This window comes from Sarcophilus harrisii, chromosome 6 (genome assembly GCF_902635505.1).
Source record: "Sarcophilus harrisii chromosome 6, mSarHar1.11, whole genome shotgun sequence".
In the NCBI taxonomy this organism is placed as follows: Eukaryota; Metazoa; Chordata; class Mammalia; order Dasyuromorphia; family Dasyuridae; genus Sarcophilus; species Sarcophilus harrisii.
The window spans coordinates 38411147-38437126 of NC_045431.1; the positions used below are offsets into that span (position 1 = coordinate 38411147).

A 25980-nucleotide genomic window follows, 5' to 3' on the forward strand; every position below is an offset into this window, starting at 1 on the left:
AGATTCTAGGGATGTTACTGTCTGTCTACATGTTTTCAGCTGATTAGGCAAAATAAGTAAAACAGAAATATGGAGCTATTTTGTTAGTCTCAGCATTCCTCCTCCCCCCATTACCTTCCAAAGAATAGAAGTGTAAAAATTTATAAAGCTACAAACATGGCATCCTCCAGTTTTTATTTTTTATTATTATATATATATATTTTTAAGCAACTTTGAGAGTGAAAGCTGAACGTCAGGAGTATCTCGCGTGATGAACTTGATGTGAGATTTGTGGGGGAAATGATTAAAGTAAAATGACTCATTATTTTGATGTTATGGTCATCACTATGCAGATTTGCTTATTCATCTCATTTGTATTTTTATTATTAAAGTGATAGGAAGAGATGTATCGAATTTCTTCTTCCATAGTTAAAGAATTGTCCTGCAGTTCCCCTATGTAAGGAATGGTCCATCCATTAAGAACCAACTGATATTTAATTGCCAGATATTCCTTAGTAATTTTGCTGGAGGTTTTCCTGCTGTTTAACTGGGTACTTAGTACTCAAACACTATTAACTAACCTTTTAGTTGACTTAATCTCTAGTAATAAAATGGTTGATTATCTTTCTAGGAATCTTTCTGCACGTCAGGTTACCTAGGTCTCTTTTTAGGAGACACCTTATTAACACCAGCTCATTTTGTTCCCTTTCATTAAAATTCATTAAAATCTCCTTTGTCTTTAATAAACACTTTCTTTAAACTCTTCCTGTAAGAATTTTCTGGATAATGTCACAGCTATAGCTTTTTTAACTGTCAAAATTTATACTGTTCATGGCCCAAGTAAGCAAAGCATTCTTAAAAAAAAATAAATAAAGGGTGAGTAGGGGAAAAGTAGAGAGGGAGAGAGAAGGAGAGGGAGGGAAAGAGATCTTTTCATGTCCCTTCCCCCTCCCCTTGCACTATATGCATAGGATGTTTTATGCTTGTTTTAAGAACTCTTTACCAGACAGGTAACCATGGTGATTAACACAATACAAAGTCATTATAATGGTATTCATGTAGACTTGTAATGATACCTTGCTAAATGAAGCCTGCTATTGACTAAGATGATGGTGTGAACCATGGCCTGTGGCATTGGTTTGAATTAGCAGGGGAAGCAAGTTTAGTTTCCATATCATATAATTTAATCAAGCAAAAACATATATATGGATTTTCTACTAATCTTATGGAATACAATCCCATATTAATTGGCTTTCTATAATCCCTTGCTTCAACTGGGGAAAAATTGAAATTATATGTGTATTTTAGCCTTTTGTGTATAGAGAAAATTAGCCATTTTGAGCCGGTCAAATCAAATTGCCTCTGGCAAATTTGTTCTGAATGCTGTTTCCCCAGAGCCCTGCATGCCATTCCCAATTAATCCACTGGTGCTGGTTGATAAGCACTTAGCAGTGGGAGCTCTTTGGGGAAATCCTGATCTGTAGCAGCAAGGGTTAAAGAAAAACTGAATCATATGCAGACAGTATGTGACTTGCAGATGGGGCTTCTGGCTTTGTGCCAGGGTCACCTATAAATCATTTATTGGCTTCATTTTGCTTAATTGTGGCTCCTCAATTGAGAGTGACCACATTCAGGAGTAATCTTAGTCCTCTTATTTTTTATATTTTTCTCTATAGGAAAGTCAATAGACTTTGCAGGTTGTTGTTGTTGTTTTAACTTTTTGATTATATAAATAATTTGGAATCAAATTGATCTGATTGGATTTCACATTATTCACATATTCTTTTTTAACCAAAGAAATCTTGGATGTCATTTAAAACTCATTAATGAGTTTTTAAAAAAAACTCCAAATGAGTTGAAAAAAAAAAATCCAATGAGTTGTAACCCTGGAAAATCACATTGTTTATTCTCATTTGTCCTTTTAAAATTACTTTAGACCAGGCCTTCCCGATGACGTTTGGGTCTGGTAGTAATTTTTAGATCCTCCACAGAGAGGAATTATTTATTTCTAGCAACGACTTCTTGAATATCCCTGAATGACTTAATTTACCGATCATGGAAATGGTTGGGGCTGCTTGTTGTAGGAAATAGAAGTAGATAGCAGAAGGCAGCTCCAGAGTTGTTCTGTTCTCTGCTCAGTGACATTAACTTAGCCACAGGAAACGTCTGTCAAACACTGAACTGGATAAAGGCTAATGTGAAAATGTCACTCGACCTTACTATCTCCGCTTGCAAACCTTGTTTTTAAGGCCTGAATTCTCAGTAGTCGATTACTGCCGGTGATTCTAAACTCTACCCCATGATATGTATGGCAAAGGCTGATTTCACAGAATCATGGAGTTAGAAGGGATACCTTTAAGGTCCCCAACCCGACTTGCTCATTTTACAGATAAGAAACAGGAGGCCCATTTAGGGAAAGGGACTTCTCTGGTTACTCAGTAGTTAGTGGCCAAACAAGGGTCTCTTGATTTGGGAAAATCTATATTAACTATTCTTAGCTCCTTTATTTGTAGCTGCACTAATTTTATTCTTGATGCAAATCATAAATTACATTTTAGTAGTTTAATTTCTTATACTTGAAAAAGGATTATAGCTAGTGTTAATTTTTTCCCCTTTTATTTATTTTTCTATTTATTCATTTTTGCTGAGACAATTAGGTTTGATTTGCCCAGGGTCACACAGCCAGGAAGTGTTAAGTGTCTGAGATCAAATTTGAACTCAGGACCTTCTGACTTCAGGGCTAGTGCTCTATCCACTGAGCCACCTAGCTGCCCCTCCTTTTCCCCCTTTTTAAATGAAGAATCTTCCCAATGTCTGCCCGTTAGGCACCTCTAAGGTTATTTCACTGCTAATCCTCCTTAGCCAATTTTCATTGGGATATTGCCTTATCCTGTCTGGTTGGTGTATCTTAAAATAATAATAATAAAGTCCATACTTATTAGTGAATGCAGCTATTGTAGTAATGTCATGTTAAATAAAACATTTTTTAAAAATCCACATTTCTGTAGTTCCTCAAATTTGCAACATTTTTCTTAGAACAGTCACAAATAAACAATGGAGTAGAAAATATTGCTACCCAAGATTATTGTGTAATTACTGCATACATATATTGGATTTAGCATATATCTTTGTCAAGTTTAACATATACTGGATTACTTCCCATCTAAGGGAGGAGTTGGGGGAAGGGAAGGGAAAATTGGAATATAAGGTTTTGCAAGGGTTAATGTTGAAAAATTATCCATGCGTATGTTTTGAAAACAAAAAGCTTTAATAAAAAAGAAAATATTGCTACCATTTTATTGAGATTCAGAAAGAGAGGGGTTAACCTATGGCCACCCCTCTGATTTGGAGTCAAATCTAGGTCTCCAGACTAGGAGGGTCCAACATACTTTCACTTGTATCATGGGAATTCTCCAACTTTGGGTAATTTTCTGCTGAATAAGAACTCGAGCTATCAGTTATTTCAAAGCAGAGCAGACATCACTTAATGGGAGGTATTGAAAACCCAGCCGAATGCCTTTGTAGCTTTCTCTTAACTTTATTTGAATATGTCATTCTCCTCCTTAACCCATGTAATTTAGAGGCTTTATTAGCATTAACCTATCAATCAAGCAGTCGACTAGCATTTGTCAAGGTGTGCATCCGACACTGTGCCGACCAGGTGCTTTAGGATGCAAAGGTAACTTGCCCGCATGGAGTCTCCATTCCATTGCAGAAGATAGCCATGGATCTCTTTCATATTCCGTAGAGGACTGAGTCCCTCTTGTGAAGGCTATAAATTGGATCTTTGTGGCATTTGGAGTTTTGGATTCCATATTTATTTGTAAGAAATGTATTCACGCGCATTTTCTTTTCTTTTCCCTATAATGACATACTTTCAATATGGTATTGTAATATGAAGAGAGGTTCCAGTGACAGATTTGTCATGATGCCTTATTATTCCTTCTTAAGCAACGTAGGACATGAATATTAATACGATGAAGTTAATTGCTGCTATTTTTAATTTATCTGAGAAAGATTTTGCATCTCTTTTAGATGTTAATCTTTGATTTTTTTTTTTCCCCTTTCGTCTCTCCTGTAACCCACAGATCAGCACCAATACTCAAAGCTGGCATTTTGGTGATTACGCTTACGAACGTCAGCACATATTGAGAATCGGTTCAGTAAGAGTTAATGATTCTGGAATCTTCATGTGTTTTGCCAATAATACTTATGCACCTGCAAATGTCACGGCAACCTTAAAAGTAGTAGGTAAATATCTTGTGTGGGAATATATAAATTATTGTCTTGGTTGGAAATGAAATTGGGTGATGGGTACTTTTTTTCTTCTTCACTGTAATGAAATGTTGAGCTTTTTCTTTGTAATAGACATTATGGGCCTGCCATATTTTTGTAACACAGAGACCAAATTATGCCTTTTAAAAATTTTTAAGAGGGTGTGTGAAGACATTAATAAGGTTGTTTCAGGTGAGATTTGTGGGTTTTTTCTTTATTTATTAATTTTTTTCCTCATACAAGTCTCAACCCAGTTTGCCAACGTAAACTTAAGCTTGCAGTTTAGAAAAATCTTGCTCTGCTTTGAGAAAAAAGGAAGAGAATTTCTCTACTGGAAAAACCTAATGTAATAAATCTTGATCATTAATCTTTTCTGTTTTCCCCACCCTTATGAGCATCAACACTTTTTATTAAATGTATTAACATTGTAGCTGTAGCTTGCCTCCAGAACTCTCAGGAAGACTGATACTTTGAAGACCAGAATTAATTGGGAAAATATAATTGAAATGTATTTAACAAAATGAATATACAGTTGAACATAGATAATGTTGACATATGGTTTTCTAAATCAATGTGTGGCTCACTATTTGTCTGACATCACTGTGATAGATTAATGTTTCTAGGAGATCTCCTAAGTTTGAAGAGGGTAGAACAATAATTGAAACTAAGGATCTCAAAGTGGTGGAGGATAGTTTTGGGGATGTCTGAGGGTGGAGGGCTAGAGTCAGGAGGAAATTGGACCTGTGAGTTTACAACGAATGCAGATGGATAGCACATTTCTAACTTGCTTTCCCTAGGACACGGAAAGGTTAAGTGATTTAACCACATTTGCACTGCTAGTATTTTTCAGAGGAAGGACTTCCTGACAGATATCTAGCTCTCTTAGCTAAACCACGCTGCCTCTCGATATTGTCTAGTATTTTTAGATTTTTCTCTCTTACCTTTTAACATCAATCTCTAGGACAGTGGCTGGGTTTAAAATTACCCTTATCTACTATACAGAATATAAGTTGTTGCTAATGATTTTATGAAGCATATTTAATTTGGGAAAAAGCCCTGATTTCTTAAACTTGGAAATGCCATATAGGTTTTCAAGGCTCTTGTCATCTTCAGTTTGGATGTGTGGTCTACTTAAGCAATGGTAACACATAGGATGTGTTCATTCTTTTCAGTTGTCTGATCCCATTTGGGGTTTCTGTGGCAAGGATACTGGAATGGTTTTGCCATTTCTCTTCTCTGGCTCATTTTACAGATGGGGAAACTGAGGCAAACTAGTTTTAAGTGACTTGCCCAGGATCACACACACAGCTAGTAAGTGAGACTCCTGACTCCAGGTCCTGAGCTTTATCCATTGAGCCACCTAGCTGCCCAGGATGAGTTAGAAACATAAAGAAATACATTTAAAGACTTCTTAGAATTTCGGGAAATAAGTTACATGGTGAAATTGGCCTCCTATCTTACTTTGTCATGAACTCATTCAGCTCCTATTTACTCTGGTCTGTAGTGGAAAGAGAATAGACTTGCACAATCAGAAAAATTAGTTCTCATCTCATCACTAGCAATGTGATTTGGGTAGTAATTAATCTCTGGATCTCTTTCCTCCTCCATGAAACAAGGCAGTTGGATTCTCTTTAATATTCTCTTCTAATTAGCAGAGATCTGTCTTTAGCTCTATGATACTGGATTCTTTGCTCAAACATCTTCCCACCCACCAACCCCTTTCTCCATCAAGTTAGATCATATTATTGGATCACTTTCAGCTTCTAGACTGATACCTTGCATTTCTTTTCTTTGGTGGAAAAGCCATTGGGAAATCAGTCACTGCTCTTAAAGAGTGTAGAGGGAACTAGTGAAGAGAAAATAAGAAACACAATTCAGCTTAAAATTGTTAATTACTGGTATTACTACTACTTTCCTCCATCTTCCCTACAAGCTTTAGCTGAAATCATCTTTATGCTTTTTACATGTAGGTGAGGTGTTAAGACCAGCCAGTCCTTCTGCATGAATATTTGCAGGTAACTGATATTTTAGTGTTAGGTGAATGATGTTTCACATAATTCACCTCAATGAGAAAGGCATAAAGTAGTTTAAAATAGCAACAATCCCTCTAAAATCCTAAACTTTTCTGTCATTTTCACTATGAGGAAAATTCATGTTCTAACTCTTATCATGGAAAAAAGGCTATGAGATCTTGGGCTTAACCAGCCCTTTAAGGTTCTAGCAATTCTTTAATTGTAGAGAAAGTAACAACCAACACTGATAGAAGGGATTTCCTTTTCTGTGACATTTTTTATAGCAGTGAAAAATGTGTAATAGCCACCTTGTTTCAGCATCCCTGCCTCCATCACTACTTTGTGGAGAGTAGTAGTCCCCCATTGGATGTGGTCTTGGGTTTCCTTTGATTTTCATTTTTAAGTTTATTCCACAAATGTTTTCTCTAACAGTGTTTTGGAGATTTGTGCACTTTCTAGTTCAATTGCTGTTTTATAGTTTGGCATCTCTTCCAGTGTCATAATGGAAAATACTTCATCCGATTGAACATGGAAGAGATACTTTGCTAACAATTATGGTGCCAGGATACAGAGACGGGAGACTCTTTTGGCCCCAAATGCGATTGCAAGCCCTTTTATTAATTTGAATAGAAGGCCATGCTTTTTAAATATTAAACTCCATAAGTGCTAATTAGCTAAGTTGATTAGGGAGCATGTTGATATGATATCAGCCTCAGAAAGCAATTAGTAAAACTGTTATAAGCGCATCTTGGTATGTAATCGGATTTTTTTTCCCCTAATCCATTCATCTATTTCCAAGAATACAATGATGTATAACTGGAAGAGCCGCTTTGAAACCTGATCTGGGTTTGTATGTTTGGTGGGTGGTTTTTGGTGGGGTGTGGTTGGGGCAAAGGGAGCTCTGGGTTGGAAAAGGAGGAAAGTCGTCAATCACTTAATTAGCTGGGTATGAAAATGATATCATCTAATTCTCAATCCAGAGATCCTAGGGTATGTATCTTTATAATGGCAGACCATAAGGAATCATGTATTCCTGTTAATATTTTCATTTCCTGGGCAAGAGATGTGATGTAGCTACTGGACAAAAAAATTACACTGAGCATGTGAAAAAAAAGATAGCAGGGGGAAAAAACCACAGGGGATTTAAGATAAGGCTGTAACACAGAGAGAGAACCTGAGAGAAATCTTTTAAATGCAAATATTTTTTGGCAAACATTTCTGGACATTTTGCCAAGTAGCACTTTGAGTTATGAGCTTGAGAACCTGAGGAATTAGCCATATTCAAGAGAGTATTGTTACTTTAGAAATTAAACCTAAATTAATTTAGGAAGTCATTGTCCAGTAGTTGACTAGAATGTTTTCAACTCCTTTGTAGCTTCCACAGTAGTTTATGATGAAAACTGGGAAGTAAAGGGAAGCATCTAGATGATTTATTAGGAGCCGACTGTTCAAAAATCAATTTATAAAAGGTCTAAATAGTACATAGAGTTTTTTTGTTGTTGTTGTTTTGTTTTTGTTCTTTAATTTCCACAAAATTTATATGGGTGAAGAAGTTAGCTATATTAGGAAAGAAACAATTTCCTATGAAATTTTGCTATTTATTGATAATATTTGCTCTTTCACTACCTTTATTTATCAATATATAAAAGAGCTATCCATAGTATAAATATTTTTTTAAAAAGAAAAGTGGAGGGGAGTGAAAAAGTTCACCAACAACTTTCATTTCTTTAATGAGATAAAGTGAAAACTGACGAGTATTTTTAAACGAATAAATCTTAAGACAAACCTTAAAAGTGCATATTTGTTGAACTTCACATCATAAATAACAGTATTTAAATAATAGGAAGTAGAAATTTAAGGTTCTCTGGATTCAATTTGTAAATTGAGTTTTGTACATAAACACTGTATGTTGTGTATAACGGCAAATTTCAAATACAGTAAAATATCCCCCCTCCCCAAAAGTGCTATGTATTTGACACCTCTCAGCTCAGTATATTTGGAAATTTAAAAAAAATTCTTGAATATGGAACTGCAAACCTAGTTATTTACAGTTTGTTTTCTAAAATGTGTATATTAATAGGATAATGAAAATTTTTCAGTGTCCCCTTCTGAACCCCTCCCTTCCCTTTTAGTACATTTTTTCCAGACATTGGTGACTTAACATAATTATAATTGGTGTTCTCTATTGTCATTTTGGTTCTTATCCAAGTAACTCACTTAATTGTGATCTTGATGGGCCAAAGGTAACATGATTTTTTTGGTTATATGACATTAAGAAAGCTCCTTGGTGAAGCATGCACTCATAAATTTTGTATGTGTAATTATGGGTTTCTTTTTTTCCTTACATTTCTTTAATGGGATATCTGTATACCAAGCAACTTATACAATATTTTGTCCAAAATAGAATTTTAATAATTATTCGATGAATGGATGAAGTGCTTTGACTTCATTTCCATACTACAAATGAATTTATTCTATATTTAATCTTTTAATATTGTATTTAATCCATTTAGAGTAAGAATTCTGTCTGATAAATGAAGGCTTTGGGAAATGCCATTGTTAACTTTTTCCCCTTGGCTTTTTCTCTGTTATTATTAGAAAAAGGATTCATTAACATTTTCCCCAAGACGAATACCACAATTTTTATAAATGATGGAGAAAACATAGACTTAGTGGTTGAATATGAAGCATTTCCCAAACCTGAACAACTTCAGTGGATATATATGAATGGAACAGTGAGTGACAAATGGGATGATTATACCAAGCCGGGAAGTCTGAGTACTATCAGGTAAAGCAAAGATGGCAGATCTGATACTTGGGACTTGAAACATTTGAGACAAATCTTGTAATGTTCTTTGATCTTTGGTTCTTAAAGGATGTTGTCTGTATTTACAACATGACAAAGCTTTCCCATTCATTCATGCAAAGATATATGAGCAAGGCATAAATTATGAATTTTATATATCCATATATGACTTTATCATATGTGTGTATGTGGATATGCAAATATATTTTATGTGGATTTTATATACATATATTATGTAAGTATACATATATTATGTCTATAAAATCACTTAAAATTTAGGAAATCATTTAAGCTTTTTGTGCCTTGTCCCCCTATACTTTTGATTTTAGAAATTTATTCTAGCCATGCCCACAAAAATTTGATATACCTCTGATGTACAAAATTGACTTTCCCAGGGTTTTGTCTGATTTCAAGATCAGAAGTATAAAATCCCATATGATAGAATTCATCATCCCAAGCTGTGAGAACCCTCTCTCAACATTCTTTGAGTATTTTCTCCAGGTGACTAAAATGGCATGTTTCCAATCGGAGATAATGAAAAATGCATGATTCCCCAGGTCTGTGACCATTTATTTTTATTTATTTTTGTAGGTATATAAGTGAGCTTCACCTTAACAGATTAAAGGGAACTGAAGGAGGTCCTTACACTTTTTCAGTGTCTAATGAGGATGTCAGCGCTTCTGTAACATTTAATGTTTATGTAAAGAGTAAGTAAAACACCTTGGTTCTTTGTAATTTTTTTTCCTAAGGGATTTGTCTTTGTAACAGGTGAAGAATAGAATAGGGTGTTCTGTAAATATGTGACCAGTAGAAAAATAGGGTGGACTGGTGGCGAGAACCCAGCACCTGGGAGTTCATCTTTTGCTGCTGCTGCTTATTACCGGGTGACCTTGGAAGTGTTCTTCCAAGTTGGCTTGCTATTATTTCCCCTTAAGATAACTTTACTGTGTGTAGGGAAAAAAAAAGTCATGTATTGTTATTTAAAATGGGAAATTCAGAGATTGAGAAAGAAGTTGAAGTTAACTTCTTTACCCTTTAAATAATATCTATTTCAGTCTGACATTTTGATGTAACCTTCTGTAAGGTAAATGGGATAATGGATGGAGGATTGTTGGTCATTGATTCAGTTCTGCCCTGGGCTAGTAACTTAACCTCTTAATGTCTTTGACTCCTTAAGTCATTCTGGGATAGGAGGAGTTTATGTCATTGGAGTTCTTTGTGGAGATTCTGCACATACAATTCTAGTCAAGAAATCTAAAAGCCTCTAGACTTTGTTTTTGAAAGCCTGTGTGTGAAAGCTTTGGTTTTGGTTGCCAAATCTTTGTCTGTTTGGGGTTTTATAACCTCACTTTAATCCTTGAGGTATCAAGCATCTTGGTTATCAGTTTGGTTCCTTCTCATACCAATGGAGATTATCCTTTTCATACCTGCATACCTTCTTTATATCTGAAAGAACCCTGATATTCCTTTATATCTAAAATAATCCTGACATTCCCTTATATCTGAAAGAACACTGATATTCCTTTATATCTGAAATAACCCTGATGTTCCCTTATATCTGAAATAATCCTGACATTCCCTTATATCTGAAAGAACCCTGATATTCCTTTATATCTGAAATAACTCTGACATTCCTTTATATCTGAAATAATCCTGACATTCCCTTATATCTTAAAGAACTCTGATATTCCTTTATATCTGAAAGAACCCTGATATTCCTTTATATCTGAAATAAACCTGATATTCAATGACTTCCTTTATCATAAACATTAGTGTGAGATATAAAATAAGGAACTGAGAGCCAAAGGTCTTGGCTACTGTGATGAAAAAGACACATTACAAAGTCCAAGAAGAAGATGGTAGACTTAATAAAGTTGTTCATGTGTTCTCTGTGTTAATGACATTATCCTGGTTCAATAGAAAAGGGCTTGGTACCCACCCAAAAGAGCTGGAAAGATAGATGGATGAAAAGTATCTGTAGCCAGACCAGCACTTGTGTTTGGATGGACAGTTCCCAGGGCTTTATTCATCAGCCTTCTTTCTTGGGACAGATGGTACAAATGGACAACAGGAAATAAACAGGAATAGGAGAACGGGCTAGATCAAAGCTTGGTACACTGGATCCCAACCCCATATGGGGTCTTATAACTGAAGGTGGTGGTCACGAAATTGATTTATCCCCCTTCTTGGGACAGATGGCACAAATAGAGAACAGGAAATAAACAGAAATAGGAGAACAGGCTAGATCAAAGCTGTGGGTCACAGCCCCATATGGGGTCTTCTAACTGAATGTGGTGGTCGTGAAATTATGATTTATTATCAGTAAATGTTTGAGTTGTATACCTATTTTATATACCTATAACCCGGAATCACATAAAAATGCCTTGAACAAGAAGAGTAGAATCATAAGTGGAAAGAGTGTAAGAAGCCCTGGACTAGATTGCCAATAGGAAACTGCAAAGCTTCCGAAATAATCCCACAGTTTTCCAAGAAACAAGCCTATCTCCTTCAAACCCAAACTCCTTTGCATTACTGTGTAAGGTTGTAAGATGTAGGACTTTTGACCAGCCTCTAAGAATTGAAAATGAATGTTAACAGAGTAGGAAATGACAAGGCTTATTGTGGATGTCGGCAGACTGCAACTAAAACCAATGAGGAACTTGGAAGAACAAGAATAAAAGCTGTTATCAGGGGAAGTAGAAGAGAAATTCCTTTCAAGGTGTCAGCTCCCACACAGACTGAGAACCCATTAACTTTCTGATTCCGATTTGAGAAGAACACTGAACCTGAGCATTGTCCAGAGCTGTAGTATTCAAGAGCTGAGTTTTGTTCCTAGAAGTATCAGTACTGTAGGAAATTGAGAACTTTCTCCATCCTGGAATGTTTCCCAGTTCTTTTACAAAGTATGTAAAGTGTTTTGTTTTTTAATTGGAAAGATATTTTTACTTGAGTTAAGAACATTGCCTTAGAGATGAGGCTTTTTTTTTTTTTTTTTAACTTCAGACGTTTTTGTCCAGTCTCATGGTTTTCATCTGAATATATTAATCAAGAAGAATAATTATTGTTACATTTAGTTTAAAGTTTAAGTATAAAGGAGCCCAGTTAAAGCAATCATATTGCTTTAAAGGGTTGGAAAAATGATTATTTACACTTAATTTTTTTTATGCAAGAGAAGACTGATTAACAGAAGGATCAAGTCAGTTGTCTCCAGGGTCCTAGTAATGGGGAGGGGAGAGAGAAAATGTGTTGATATTTTTTAAAAAATGTAAATTTAAAAAAATGACTTATTTCTGGTTTTTATAAAATATTACTTTTTAAATAGCTTCCTCTATCTTTCCCTTCTCCAGAGAACTATCACCTTGCAACAAAAATTAAGAGAAAAAGCAGTTTGTTAAAATCATCACATCAACCAATAGTGATAGTATATGCCATATTCCACACCTCCAGGTCTCCCTTTCTGAAAAGAAGGGAAGAAAACGCATGATGGCCAACCTTAACTATTATCATTACAGGGTCACTAGTTTGGAGGATTTTTTCGTTGGTGGTTTACTTCCAATTGTGTTGGTATAGATATTGTATGTATCATTTTTTTTTTTTTGTTCACCTTGCTTCAGTTTGAAGTGTTTCATATCAATCAGATTCCTTTTCTCCTCTCAACCACATTTCATTTACCTATTCCCCACTAATCAGCATCTCCTTGCCTTTTCCATTTGTTTTTCAGAATAAAAGAATCTGAAATTGCTAACATCATTATGATAGCCAAAATTGGCCATCCTGCACTCCCCTCCCTTCTTTGCTACTCTAAAGAGAAAAGCCCACTTTTTAAATGATGATGATTAAATGGCAACATTTATGTTGAACTCTAAACTCCTAATATTTGGTGTTGAGTGCATAGTCATTTTCTACTTTCACTAGATTTCTTACAGGTAAATCTAATTTGGACTAGTGGTTGGATTCTTGAAAATCCAATTTATGTCTGGGAAGCCATATATAAGTTTTTGAGGAAGCTTTAAAAATCCTTTATTAGCTTTAAATGAAATCTGTTCTTTGGACTTTGGCTTTGTCATTTATAAAATTAGCAAGTTTTATTAGATGGACCAGATTGCCCCTTTGTGCTCAAAATTCAGGCTCTCTTGAATTTGCTTAGTTATTAGCAAAATGTGTCAGCCCTCCAGCCAAGGTTTGGTTTGTAAGTCTTTGTTAGGTAATTGACAGAATTCAGACTTTGCATTGACTTCAAGACCCAACATGCTTTGAACTATGACATTATCTTTCAAAATAGCTGATTCAGAGCACTTTAAAGTTTGAAATGCACATTTTCCTTTGTTCCTGGTTCCTGAGGGAACTGGACTTCATGCTAGTAAAATGGCATACCCAGTGTTGCCCAGCTTAATAATGCTCTGAGGTCTTGGGTCTTTGCTTGACTCTTAAGTTCAGTGGCTATTTTTACTATGCCATGCTACCTCAATTAGTAGATAATATCTAGGAGCTGCTGTGACATGAAAAAAAGAAATCATTATCTTTTAGACTTGGCTAACAAGCCAGATCGTCCTGGGCTAATTCTCAGAAGCTTTCTAGGTGCTGAAGCCTTTCTAATTTGGAAGATCCTGTCAAGGACTTGCATCCCACTGGCTTAGCCTTGGATCACCTGGAAATTACCTGTAGTTTCATCATAAGGGCCAATACACTTATAAAAAGTAAGCTCTAAAGGAAGTGACTTCATCCCAGATTTTGTTATAGATGATTTTATTCCATTTACATCTCCTTTTTACAGGTAGGGAAAAAGTGACCCTTAGGTGAATTAATGCCTTCTCCCTACCATACCTGATTTTCCTCTATAGAAATGCAAATTCTGCTTCCTAAATATAGAACATCATTTTGATCTAGTCCTGAGAATGGAATGAAAAGCTCATTTCTACCTTTTTCATAGCTCAATCAGCTTTAACGTTTTAATGCTACCTCCATAAACAAAATATTTTGTTTAGAATTTATCTCTTGGTATCATTTATATTTTGAATCATATTTATACTTTGAGCATTTTGAAAACTAACATTTAAAATTCAGTGACTGTTCCCCTTGAGAATGTGCAACCTTCTTGAAATAGGGTTTCTTGACCATTTTTGTGTCATGGATCCCTATTGGCTGGCAAAGTCTATGGAACTCTTCTCAGAATAACATTTTCAGATAATTCAGATAAATAACATTTCAGATAATTAGGAAATCCTGAATTTCAGAAGTAATTGAGGATTAATTTTTCCACCTGAATTCATGGGCCCCTTTAATCTATACACAAACCCCAGGTGTAAGAACACCTGCTTTAAAAGAACACATAGTAAGGTCTGGCGAATTCCTTTGGGCTTAAAAAGCTAAGATGATTTTTTCTCTTCTGGCACTTAAGAGCTTAGTTGAGTTAAGATTTTTCCCAAGCTTTGATTTGCACCATAAAATTTGGATAATAACCCTTATAATATCTAGTTTACAAGATCATAGTGAAGAAAGTGCTTCATAACTTTTAAGGTCTATATAACTGAGCTCCTACTATTAAAGAAATAGGACTGAATAGTGCTTTTGGTCTCTACTTGATGCCATTTTGAGGTCACAGATCACTTTGGATTTAAAAGCCTTAATTAAATTATATGGGGCAAATTCATAGTTTTACATTATTTTGAAGTCATAATTGAATTTCTTCATTTTTGGAGTACCCCATTCTCTCATACTTAAAACTCTTTTTAACAGTGGAAGTAGGGCAAGATGATGAAGAGATTGAGAACTAATGAACCGTACACCCATCCTTGGGGTCACATAAGACATCATAAATGTTGAGTTAGAGTGGATTCCAAAATGGTATTAAATTAACGTTTCCTAAAACCACTGATTTCGTTCCGTTTATGGCTAGCTGTTAGAGAGGCTTTCGAAACAATTTGAGGAAATGCTAAATAATGTATTATTTCTGAATCACTACACCATATAATTAACATCCTGTCTGGTGTTAGTGATTATTTATAGATCATAAAGTATACTGAAGCAGCCAAAGCGATAAATTGCCTAGAATGAGGCCATTTGATGAGAAAATTTCCTATGCCCCTTAAACCCCTCACAAAACCTGATCTGCTTTTGCTTGTTTTTGCCAAAGGTAAATCCAGGTAAAGGGTGGTATAAATAATTTAAGGGGAGAAGATATTCCTTTCCTAGTGAATACTACCCCAAGAATGGTTCAAAGTACAAATCAAACATTCTTAATCTTTTCTATATTAGAGATTCTTTAGCAATTTGATGATGCCCAGGGATCCCTTCTCAGAATGATGTTTTAGAATTTATAAAGTATAATACATAGAATTATAGAGGATTTTATTTTATTTGTATCTCTTTTTCCAAGATCCTTTGAGCTACCTTGTGACTCATCCAAAAGATGCCTCTATAAAAATGCAAATTCTATTGCTTATAGAATGTATACAATATTATTTAGACCTAGCACTGAGAATATTATATTGAAATATACTTATTAAAATATTTTTTAAAAACTTCAAGTTTAGGGATGACCCTGTCCCCTTCCCTTTCTAGCTCTAGGTTAAGACCTCCTAATAGAGGTCCCCATTCATTCACTGCAAGACATCTATAGACCCATAAGTAAAATAGACCTATGACTTATTTTAAGCCTAGTCAAAGGTGCCCTTTTCATTTCAATTTCACTAGAAATTTTTGGAAATATTACTCCTCCCTTCAAAGAGTGCACACTTCCTTTCCCTTCTTGTAATAAAATTTCAGCAAAAACATTGAGTAATGCTGACTGTCTGACAATCGATGTAATCTGTCCTATTTCTTTGCTGAGAGAAGGGATTGTGTTTCATTGTTTTTGGTTTTTCTTAATAGTTTTTGACTTTTAGTCGTCTTGTGATTTGACATCCTTATAGTAATTGTGTGTAGTGTTTTTTAGTTTCTGCTTATTTCATCCTTTATCAATGTTTTACCAATTTACCTCATAATAGCATTCCCTTCCTTCGTCTACTAAAGTTTATTCAGCTTTCCCAGCAATTGATCATCCAGTTCTTTGATACTGTAGAAAGTCATGTATAAGATTTCAGTCTGTCCACCAGCCATCCTTATTATCCCTTTGGCAAAGAGCCTGAGATTCAGATATGAGTCTGGGAGTGTTTGGAGAACTCGCCATTGAGACTGAAGTGGCGCAAGCAGCTCCTGTAATTACTGGGATAACCACAGAAGTGACAAGAAAATAAAAGAGCATTTCGAAGCAGTTGGCCATCTACAAGAATTCTAGTGCTAGAAGAGAGTGTAAGGATGACCTCTTCCAATCCCCTTTCCCCCTTAATTTTACAGAAACTGAGTGAGACCCAGAAAAATCAGTGTTTTATCTGACAACAAATGACTGCTTAAATTCTTATAGTCTTATAGTCATTCAAAACCTAGGATTGGAAGGGAGGTGATGGCGATGGTGGTTCTGGTGGTGATTTGACCTTAGTAACCCATCCTGTTTGGAAAAGAAAGTTCTTAAAAATTCTGGAGTGTTAAATGGTTCATGATGTGCTTTTATCAGTAGAAAATAACATTAAAGATGATGCATTACTGTCTGCAATGTCTTTGCCCTCTTAAAGACCACGGGGCCTTTCTGTCTGACCTAAAATCTCTTCATGGGTGGTTTTCCCCTATGAGAATATATCCTCTGTGAGAATCTGAATGCTTAATACTTAATGCTGCTTTATGACTAGTCAGCACTTTGTAAATTTCTTTTTTCCCTCAATAATAGTATTTCATTTTTCTAAATACACAAAAAGATATTTTTCAGTATAAGACTTTTATGTCCCAAATTTTCCTCCCTCCCTTCTTTACCTATTCCTTCTCCTCCCAAGAAAAATAAACTGATATAGATTAAACATAGCACTTTACACATTTCATATATTCAAGTGGTAAGGCAGGAATCAGAACCCAGACTTTCTTTTTAAAACTCCTTCCCCTGCACCATTCACAGAGGTGTCTAGTTGAAATTTAAGTAGAAGTTTTGGTATAAGATCATCAAGTGTGTAACATATACTCTGGTTTTGAGTATTTCACATCACAACTTCCTTTCCTGAGGGTGGGAGGGGAATCGCCAACTAATGACTTTTTCATTACAAGTTCATGCCCATTGGCCACGTCAGTAATTGCATGATATTGTGTCTGTCGGAAATTTGCCAGTCTGTGCCCATCTCAGCTACTTTGGTATCACAAATACCTCCCTGTGGCACTCTGGGGACATCTTGTCCCATGTAACCACATCCATCTTCCATTTCACCTGGGGACTAGAGGAGCTTCTTCAGCTCCTATTAGACAGTCACCTCAATTAGGAGGTGATGCTTTTTTTATTTTAAAGATGACCTGAATTCTGGGAAGCACCCTTGCTGCTACTCAGGAAATGAATTAAGGTTTGAGGTATATTTTTGCATGAATTTAAAAAATCATTTACTGGAATTTGAAGGTAAATTGTCATTCTAATTTACAATGTATAGAAAGAACGATTTCCCAAACTAATTTTTCTAAAAATAAGTTATTTTTAATAACTATATTCTTTGTCTGATCCTGAGCACTGTCAATTTTTACTAATTGAGTGAATTGAAGTTCAAGTAATAATGACAGTTTTTTTTTTTTTAATTATTATTTCGAGACCAGATTCAAAAGAGTATGGTTAGTTGTAAATCCTTCTCTCTACTATTTATGTGATCCTGGGTGAAATCACTTTGTTGCCCTCAGATTCCTTATTTGTAAAATAAGCTGAGGTTGAGATCTCTTCCTACTTGAAATCTATAATTCTGTGTTCTTTGAACTCCTTTTTTTTGTAAAGGATCTTTGATATATCAGTGATTGGCTAAGGTAAGAAGTGGTACTCCCATCAGCTTTGGCTAAGAGAAAGTGGTTGTGTGTATGGTTAGGATGATCTTAGTGACCTAAAGCCCTTTCAGATCCTCCGGGGACCTATTGGTTGATTAGCTCTAATTTAATTATTTTTATATGATTGTCATGTCTAAATGTGCCCCTCTTCTTCCATCCTATCTCCACCACTGATCTAATCATTGTCTTAAACAATTAAGAAAGATGAGAAAATAGTGGTGTGGTCAAAAAAAAAAAAAAAACAATCAAAACATCAACTGGACCTTATAGTGTATACAGTATTCTACATTCAGAGTCCTCATATCTTCACAGAAAAGAGATTTTCTCATCTTTTCTCTCAGACCAAGTTTGGTTATTGTAAAATTTGGGATTTTTTATTCTTCCTGCTGAATGTTGTAGTCACTGTGGTGTTGTATTTTCTTGGTTTTGCTTGCTTTAAACAGCAAAAGTTAATAGAAATTGGTGTATGTGTATATGTGTGTGTGTATATATAAATGTATACATATGTTTTTGAGTTTTGCTTGCTTTACACTGCATCAGTTGATAGAAGTTTAGTGTGTTTACTGTATATTTGGGGTTCTGCTTACTTTACACTGTATCAGTTGATAGAAGTTTTCCCATATTCCTCTGAATTCATTGTATTAATTGTTCCTTCTAGCACAGTGATTTTTGCCACACCCCAGTGAGTCATTTTTGACAAAACATAGAAATAAAGTCAGAAATAAAAATATCAAAATATAAATGGCAGAACTTTTTGCAGTAGAAAAGAACTGAAAATAAAGTAGATATCCTCCAATCCTCTTTGATTAGTATTTCTTATTACTAGTGAATTGGAGATGCCTTTGAAATTTGAGAAAAAATTTTAATTCCTAAGAACTGTTTATTCCTATACTTTGTTAGATATTGGTACTCTGAACATTTATCAGAATCCCATCTCTTCCTCTTAGTCAAGAGAAATGTTTATAGCATCGGTCTTAATGATAATGTGGTCAGTTTTGTAGTTTAAGAAGGGATTTATTTATCATTAATTACTAATTTATTGATCAAGAGAATATTGAAAAATACCTGCAAAAGTTGATCGGTAGTTGATTGGCAGTAGGATGACATCGTCTTCAAGTGCTGAAGAGAGCAATATATCCTGATTTTCCACATTTATTTGCATGGGAAAGCTATCAATCAGCAAGGACACATGAAATATATTTCCTGTCTGCTGGAAAACAAAGACAACAATTGAAACAGTCCCTGCTTTCAAGGAGTGACTTAAACAACTTGTCTCTTTCCAACTCTCTTTATCCTTGTTAGAATTAAAGTGCCTCTTGTACCCCTGCACATTAGAGAATACTTGGGAAATCAGATCTCGGTAGTCTTTCAAATGGTCATGTGTCTTTATTTTTATTTTTTCATTTTGATAACATTTTTTTCTTTATTGAAGCTTTTTATTTTTCAAAACACATGCATGGATATAATTTTCAACATTAACCCTTGCAAAACCTTGTGTTCCAATTTTTCTCCCACCTCCTCCCCTACATGGCAAGCAGTCCAATATAGATCAGATGTCTTTAAAAAAGAAATGCATATTTAATGGGTTATAATGCCTTGAGAGAAGACTTATGGTCTGCAGAGAAACTTAGCTTTTCATTTTTAAAGACTTTATCCTTGGTTCATTCTGATTATGTGAGACATTTTTTTCATTATAGTTTTCCATCCACAGCCCAGTCCATACTGGGCACTTATATTCCCCACCATTATGCTGGTCTTTCTTGGGGACATGAATGATGCCACTTGGGATGGGACTGGAGCTGGAGCAGCCATACCCCAAACAGGAGGGAATGTAATGTGCTCCCCAGGTTCCAGTATGCTAGCACCATGCCCTACTTTTAGCCCAATTACATTGTTGGCTGGGATAATTAAATGAAACTTGCCAGATGGATGCATGCATGGTATGTTGCTTTGTCTCCTTGCTCTATTTGTGAAAGCTGGCATGGGCTTCCAGTGCTTGAGAGTGCCCACCTTCAGATTGCTGGAGAACCCAATTTTGTGTGTGTGTGAGAGTGATTTCACGGGCTGCCCCCCAACAGCACCAGGCTTAAACGATTGGGTGGTATGCTATCCATGTGCCAAGACATATTGCTTGGGGGGGAGGCGAGGCGCTGGAATCTTCCTACAAAGAAATTGTTATTTTCTTAGTGTGTCCGCCCTTTCAGGAAATAAATTTCCAAAGATTAAAATCTCAATCCTTTTTCTTCTTGTCACATTTTCTATCGGTTGCTAGCAATATTGTAATATTGAAAATCCAGGATAGGTTGTTTGTTTAAATAATATTGCCGCGGCCACCCGTAACGTGTGGAACTAAAATGACATACCTGCCCTCTTTTAAAATAACAGCTTTCAGATGCTGAAAAATAGGATTTCAAGTCACCTAAGAAAGGGCCGGCTTTGTGGATGTAGGCGTGTGTGAATAGGGAGCTTCCATTTATCATCATTAATGCTAGTCCCCATATAAATATTGTTTGAAGCTCTATAAAGTGCTGATAACGTTAAATTTTTATGTTGTTTGTTGGTGAGGAGCGACTTTTGCAGACCAGCAACTCATCTGAAAATATAATGATTGCAGGGCAAATATTGTTAACATTGAGGTTAAAAGAGCAGGTTTTGTAGCCAGGGAGATTGGAATTGAGAAAGGAATCTCCTTACTCAAGGGATCATCCAGCCTTTGCTTGAAAATCCTCATGGAGTGAATTATATTCCTGAAGAATTCTAATTGATAGGAGGTTGATTTTGATTTTGCTTTCCCTTGACATTAAATCTAAATTTATCTTGATGTTACATCTCGTTGCTCTGTTTAAGATCAAACAGAACCAAGTTTAATCCATCTTTTCCCAAGATGACATTCAAATATTTAAGCACATCTAGTGGGTCCTTCCTAAGTCAATAACCTTTCTGTAGAGGGAAAAGGAGTTGCCATGTAAATTATTTCCTGTTTAAATTAAATAACAGGGCTGGGGAAAACTAACCAACAAGCAAAACCTAGACCAGCAATGACTTCTGGGAAGAGCACCATATTGAATCTTTGAGGAAATTGAGCATTTTTCCAGGTTTCTTGTCATTGTTAAAAGATGTCATTTCAGGGTCTTCTTGGTGTAGCACTTGACCTACTCATCTCTTGGTTAAGAACCTATCCATATTTGGAATAAAATACGAGATAGGAAATTCCCCTCTATCTTCTTCTCCATTATGGTAATTATTTGAATATTTTTATGTTGACAATAGTAGTGCTAGGAAAGGGACCTTAGAGGCCATCCTGTGTTTGTAGGAGAAAATATCTCAAATGATTCAAAGATTTTCTCACCTGCCTCTTTCCTGTGAGAATTTAGGAATCCTGCCTTAAAGACAAACACCTTTTTAATCCAAAAGAGAGATTTGGAAGGGATTTGGGGAGTTCCCTTAAATTGTTTGCTTATCTGGAAAATATCAAGGAGATAGCCTCTGCCTCAGAGGCTTTGCTCATTCATGATTTGAAGGTCTTTGTGGTAATTTAATCTAGTTTCTCAATCAAAGTAGGAATTTTCTCTATGGCATTTTTATCCAGTCTCTTACTTGAACATTCCCAATGAAGGGGACCTCACTACCTCCTCAGGCAAGTTGGATAGCCCTGATTTTTTTTTTTTTTTTAGCAAGTCCTATCTTTTATTGAGGTACAAACTGCCTCCCTCAAACTTCCATCCATTAGGTCTGCTTTTGTACCTTGGAACAATAATGTTGATGTTTGTACAGTACTACTCACAATTACGACTCTGCTTAGGTAGTTCTTAGCCCTGTTTTATAAATGGAGAAATTGAGACCCAGAGAGATATTTGTCACATATTACCCACAGTCATATACCCATTCTTCGCCCTCGCTCAGGTCTTCTGCCCTTCTTTCGTTGTCTACCGAGGTTACTCCCTTGCCGAGATATTTTCTAGCTCTGAGAACCTGTGATAAAGAAGGAAGGGGACTTTTGAGCAAGTGAACATTTGAAGCAGGCTGAATTGTGCTTATTTTTCTTCTCTTTCAGCAAAGCCAGAGATTCTTACCTCTGACAGACTCATGAATGGTCTGCTCCAGTGTGTGGCAACGGGGTATCCCGAACCTACAATAGATTGGTATTTTTGTCCAGGAACTGAGCCTCAGAGGTGAGATTATTTATTTCTGGCACTACTTTAAATTCAAAAGGAGCAACTTCTGTTCAGTTGAATTCTGAGTACATTCACACACACGCACAACTCTTTGATTTTTCTTTTTATTGGCGTAGCTTTTTGATTGGAGTGGAGGGGGTGGATAATTGCTGTGTTTTCCTTGGTAGATACTAATTTTTGCAATTTTGTTTCCAGAAAAATGATTACTGAATGACTTCTCTATTTTGGTGGTTATCTTTTTGGATTTATCATGCAATTTCTAGCCTGCAGGTAGATAAAGCAATTTTCCAGGACACAGTAATTAGATTTCCATTTTATACACAGGGGGTAATGTATGTGGGAAATGTGGCTGAAGTGATCATGAAAAAATTACTTCAGAAGTTAATTACCAAGTTGCCAAAAAATAATGATCATGCAATTACAAGCGTACAGACGCTATTTGTAAGCTGGGTATTAAAAAGACTCCTCTCCCTGATTGGCTACACAGAACATAAACAGAACACATCTAGTATGTTTTTTGTTGTTCTTATTTAGGGGTTCCTATTTGCTTATTCCACACTTAAAGCATCAGAGTGTAGTGGATAGGGCACCAGACTGGGAAATTAGGAACAAATATCTTTCTGGTTTCAAATTCAGCCTCAGACAGTAGTTGTGTCACCCCAGCCAGTTTGCTTAACTCTGTTTGCCTCAGTTTCCCTCTCTGTAAAATAAACTGGAGAAGGAAATGGCAAACCACCTCAGTATCTATCCTGAGAAAACCCCAATTATAGAGTCCTAGAGAAAGTCAGCTATAACAAAACTGAGCAACAGTAAACCCACTTGTAACTTAAATTGACTTTTTTATTATCTGAAGGCTAAAACAGGAATTGGTGCTGCTTTATCCAATAAATATTGTTTTATTATAATAATAATATTAATTATATGTTAATAATAATTTTTATTATTAGATTTAAAACATAATTTGTCAGCTAAAGTAGTAATTTTGTGATTCAAGATTCACAATTTTAGAATTGAAATTGGGGGAGACAAAAGTGTATTATGTTGGCTAGTCCAATCATTGTATTTTATGGTGAAGAAGGTAGTCTTGGACATTTAGTGTAAGAGATGTGAGATATATTTTAATGTAGGTACTGAGTTTTTATGGTTCCATACTGTATTTGGGGGAGCTCTCTCTTATTCTTTTCCCCTTCACCCATCTTGGGCGTATTATCATGATTTAGCAGAATTTTAAGATTTTAGAGAGAACTATGCTCAGGTGGCTATTGATTATACCAGAATTGTTATACCCCACAATAGACCCTACAAAGGAAATCTTCCAATGACCCTCACCTGGTCATCATCATGAGGGAAGGGAAGGTGTTCTTTTCAGCGGTTTCCATCTGGCAGACCAGATCACAAGGTTCCCAAACCCTTCTATCTTTGAGTATTAAATTTTAAAAATTAAAAATTGGAAATGCTCCTAGTAGATGCATAAACAGATATAAATAATTATGTAACATCCTCTGTGGAATAAATGTTGATTTCAGAATTAGTTGCTTTTGGGGGGGAAGAATAGAGAAGAAAGCTTATAATAAGATATAAAGTCTAATGTAGATTAGAAATATTCTTTAAAGAGGGATATATGCTAGATCTTTTTTATTCACTAAGAATCATTGTTAATTGCTTCTAGGTGTTCGGCATCTGTTCTGCCATTGGATGTGAAGATAAATTCTTCCATTTTGTCACCCTTTGGAAAAATAGTGGTTGAAAGCACCATTGATTCCAGTACATTTAAAAACAATGGCACTGTTGAGTGTAAGGCTTCCAATGATGTTGGCAAGAGTTCAGCCTTTTTTAACTTTGCTATTAAAGGTAACATTAAAGGTATATTTCTTTTTAATGAAATTTAAGGGGATATTTAGTCTCTTCCACCATGTCCATCATGATTTAAGCGCATCTCATCTTTTTTTTTGTTTTGTTTTGTTTTGTTTTGTTTTGTTTTGTTTTTTACCATATCTTATTGAATGACCCGAACAGTATTAAAATTTCATTTCATAAACTGTTTAGCTCATTTTGTGTTTTTCATGAAATGTCACCATATCATTGGGAATTTGAAGATTGATGTTGACTTTGTCCATTTTCACTTCTGTACATCTGAGTAAAATTGTATCTTGTTCCCCTACCTAGCAAGACTTTTAGTGGAGGGAGGAAAGAATGGAGAAATATAAATGGTCACCAAATTATTGGACACCCCATATAATCATGGTTATGAAAACATGAATAGTTCCATAATTCTGCTCTGTTGTTTTTCAATTACAACAAACATTTATTAAGCACCTGATGTTTGCAGAGCTCTTTTAGGTGCTGGGAGAAAGATAAAGATGATTTTTTTAAAGACATGGAACTTCATGGAACTTAGCTTAATAAGGAACATACGACATAATACGTATAGTTTTAAAAGTCATACAAGATGAGTAGAATGTCACACGTGCAAATCCAGTGTCACATTATGCCCCAAGAAAAAGATGGGGGAAAATCATTTCTGACCTTGAGTAGGAGGTGATTGCAAAGATTATTGAACCAGCGGTATTTTAGCATGAGACCTTGAAGGTAATGGAGGTAGTTGAAAGAGATTTGCTGTTCTAATTATAGAGAAAGGGATTAGGTGATAGTTCTATTCATTTTAAGCATTAGATTGTCAAAATATTTCTAATTTTTAAAATGTTGTCATGTTAGCCACTGTAGAAAAATATAAGATGTAGTTCATGGCAGTTTCTTTTTACTGTAATGGAGTTGTACTCTACAATGGAAACCCTATAATGACCCTTACTTGGTCATCGTGAGAGAAGGGGAAATGTTCTTTTCAAAGGAGCTCATCTCAGGGCATTATTGGAAAGCAGACCAGATCACAAGGTTGCTTAAGCCCAGAAGAAACAATATTAAAACCTCAGGAGCTTTACAAAGGAGACTGGAAATGTTTTCCCTTCTAGTTCCTTGTTTTGGCCTTGGGCCCCCTCCCCCCATTAAAAAAAATAAAAAGCCTTGTCTTTGAGTAATGAGGGAAAAGATTCTTATATTATTCTGCATTGCTAATTCTTGACCAAGACCTTGAAAAACTTGAAAAGGATTTCAGAAAGGAAACATAAATTTCTTGATGAAGCCTTTGCACCCAAACTTCATGGCAGTGGAAAGAACTCTTCAAGTAATTCAGGATATCCCCTTCCTCCTGCAGAGTATTAGAGAATGCAACTTTTCTCACACAGTAGTAAGATTTTTGAAATCTAGAAAGGATACTTTGAGTAAATACCAGGAATGAAAGGCTGGTCATTGGAGGAAACCGGGAAACAATATTGATTTGATCTACCACAAATTTATTCCATCTCAAAAGGCTCCTCCCCATCTTTGTATTCCTCTCTTATTGACTATCCCACTTTCAATATTGGCTCTGAAACTTTTTCCTCTTCAAGTCTCTAACTCTCCAGTCCTTGCCTAGCACAACCTCTTGTGCGGCTGCCTCTTAGGATGTGTAGTGCTCTTTAATATATTTGCGTCTTGAACAGGGTAGCATGTGACTCCTTGAGGGAAGACATTATTTGCTTTTGAATCCTGCTGGCACTTAATGCGTGCTTAACATGCTTGTCAATGGATCTCGTTTGGTCCATTCCCTCTCTTATCCCGTGCTGTGTCTTTACTAGTCAGCCTCCTCGATCTGAGGGATGCAGGGAGAGAACCGCTTTACCTTAGCCAGCCCTTCTGTGTCTCTCCTTGAGAAGGAAGGACAGACAGCTCCCATACCTGGACCTGATGGATCAGGCTCCTCTCCACCTCCTGGCCTTTGCCTTTCCCCAAGGTGCTCCCTTCTCCCTCTCCATCC

General features: G+C 35.7%; 1 protein-coding gene across 2 annotated transcripts in view; it reads left to right on the top strand.

Annotated features, from left to right (window-relative positions):
• KIT (KIT proto-oncogene, receptor tyrosine kinase) overlaps positions 1-25980 on the top strand; it is an 82274-nt gene that overhangs the window by 41990 nt on the left and 14304 nt on the right. Inside the window, exons 5-9 of one of the 2 annotated variants that reach the window (XM_031943493.1) lie at positions 4068-4230; positions 8865-9054; positions 9664-9779; positions 22007-22124; positions 23797-23990. In XM_031943493.1, coding sequence (XP_031799353.1) covers positions 4068-4230; positions 8865-9054; positions 9664-9779; positions 22007-22124; positions 23797-23990 — 781 coding nt within the window. The remainder of the gene's footprint in view (positions 1-4067; positions 4231-8864; positions 9055-9663; positions 9780-22006; positions 22125-23796; positions 23991-25980) is intronic. The other variant, XM_012552257.3, reaches the window with a different exon arrangement.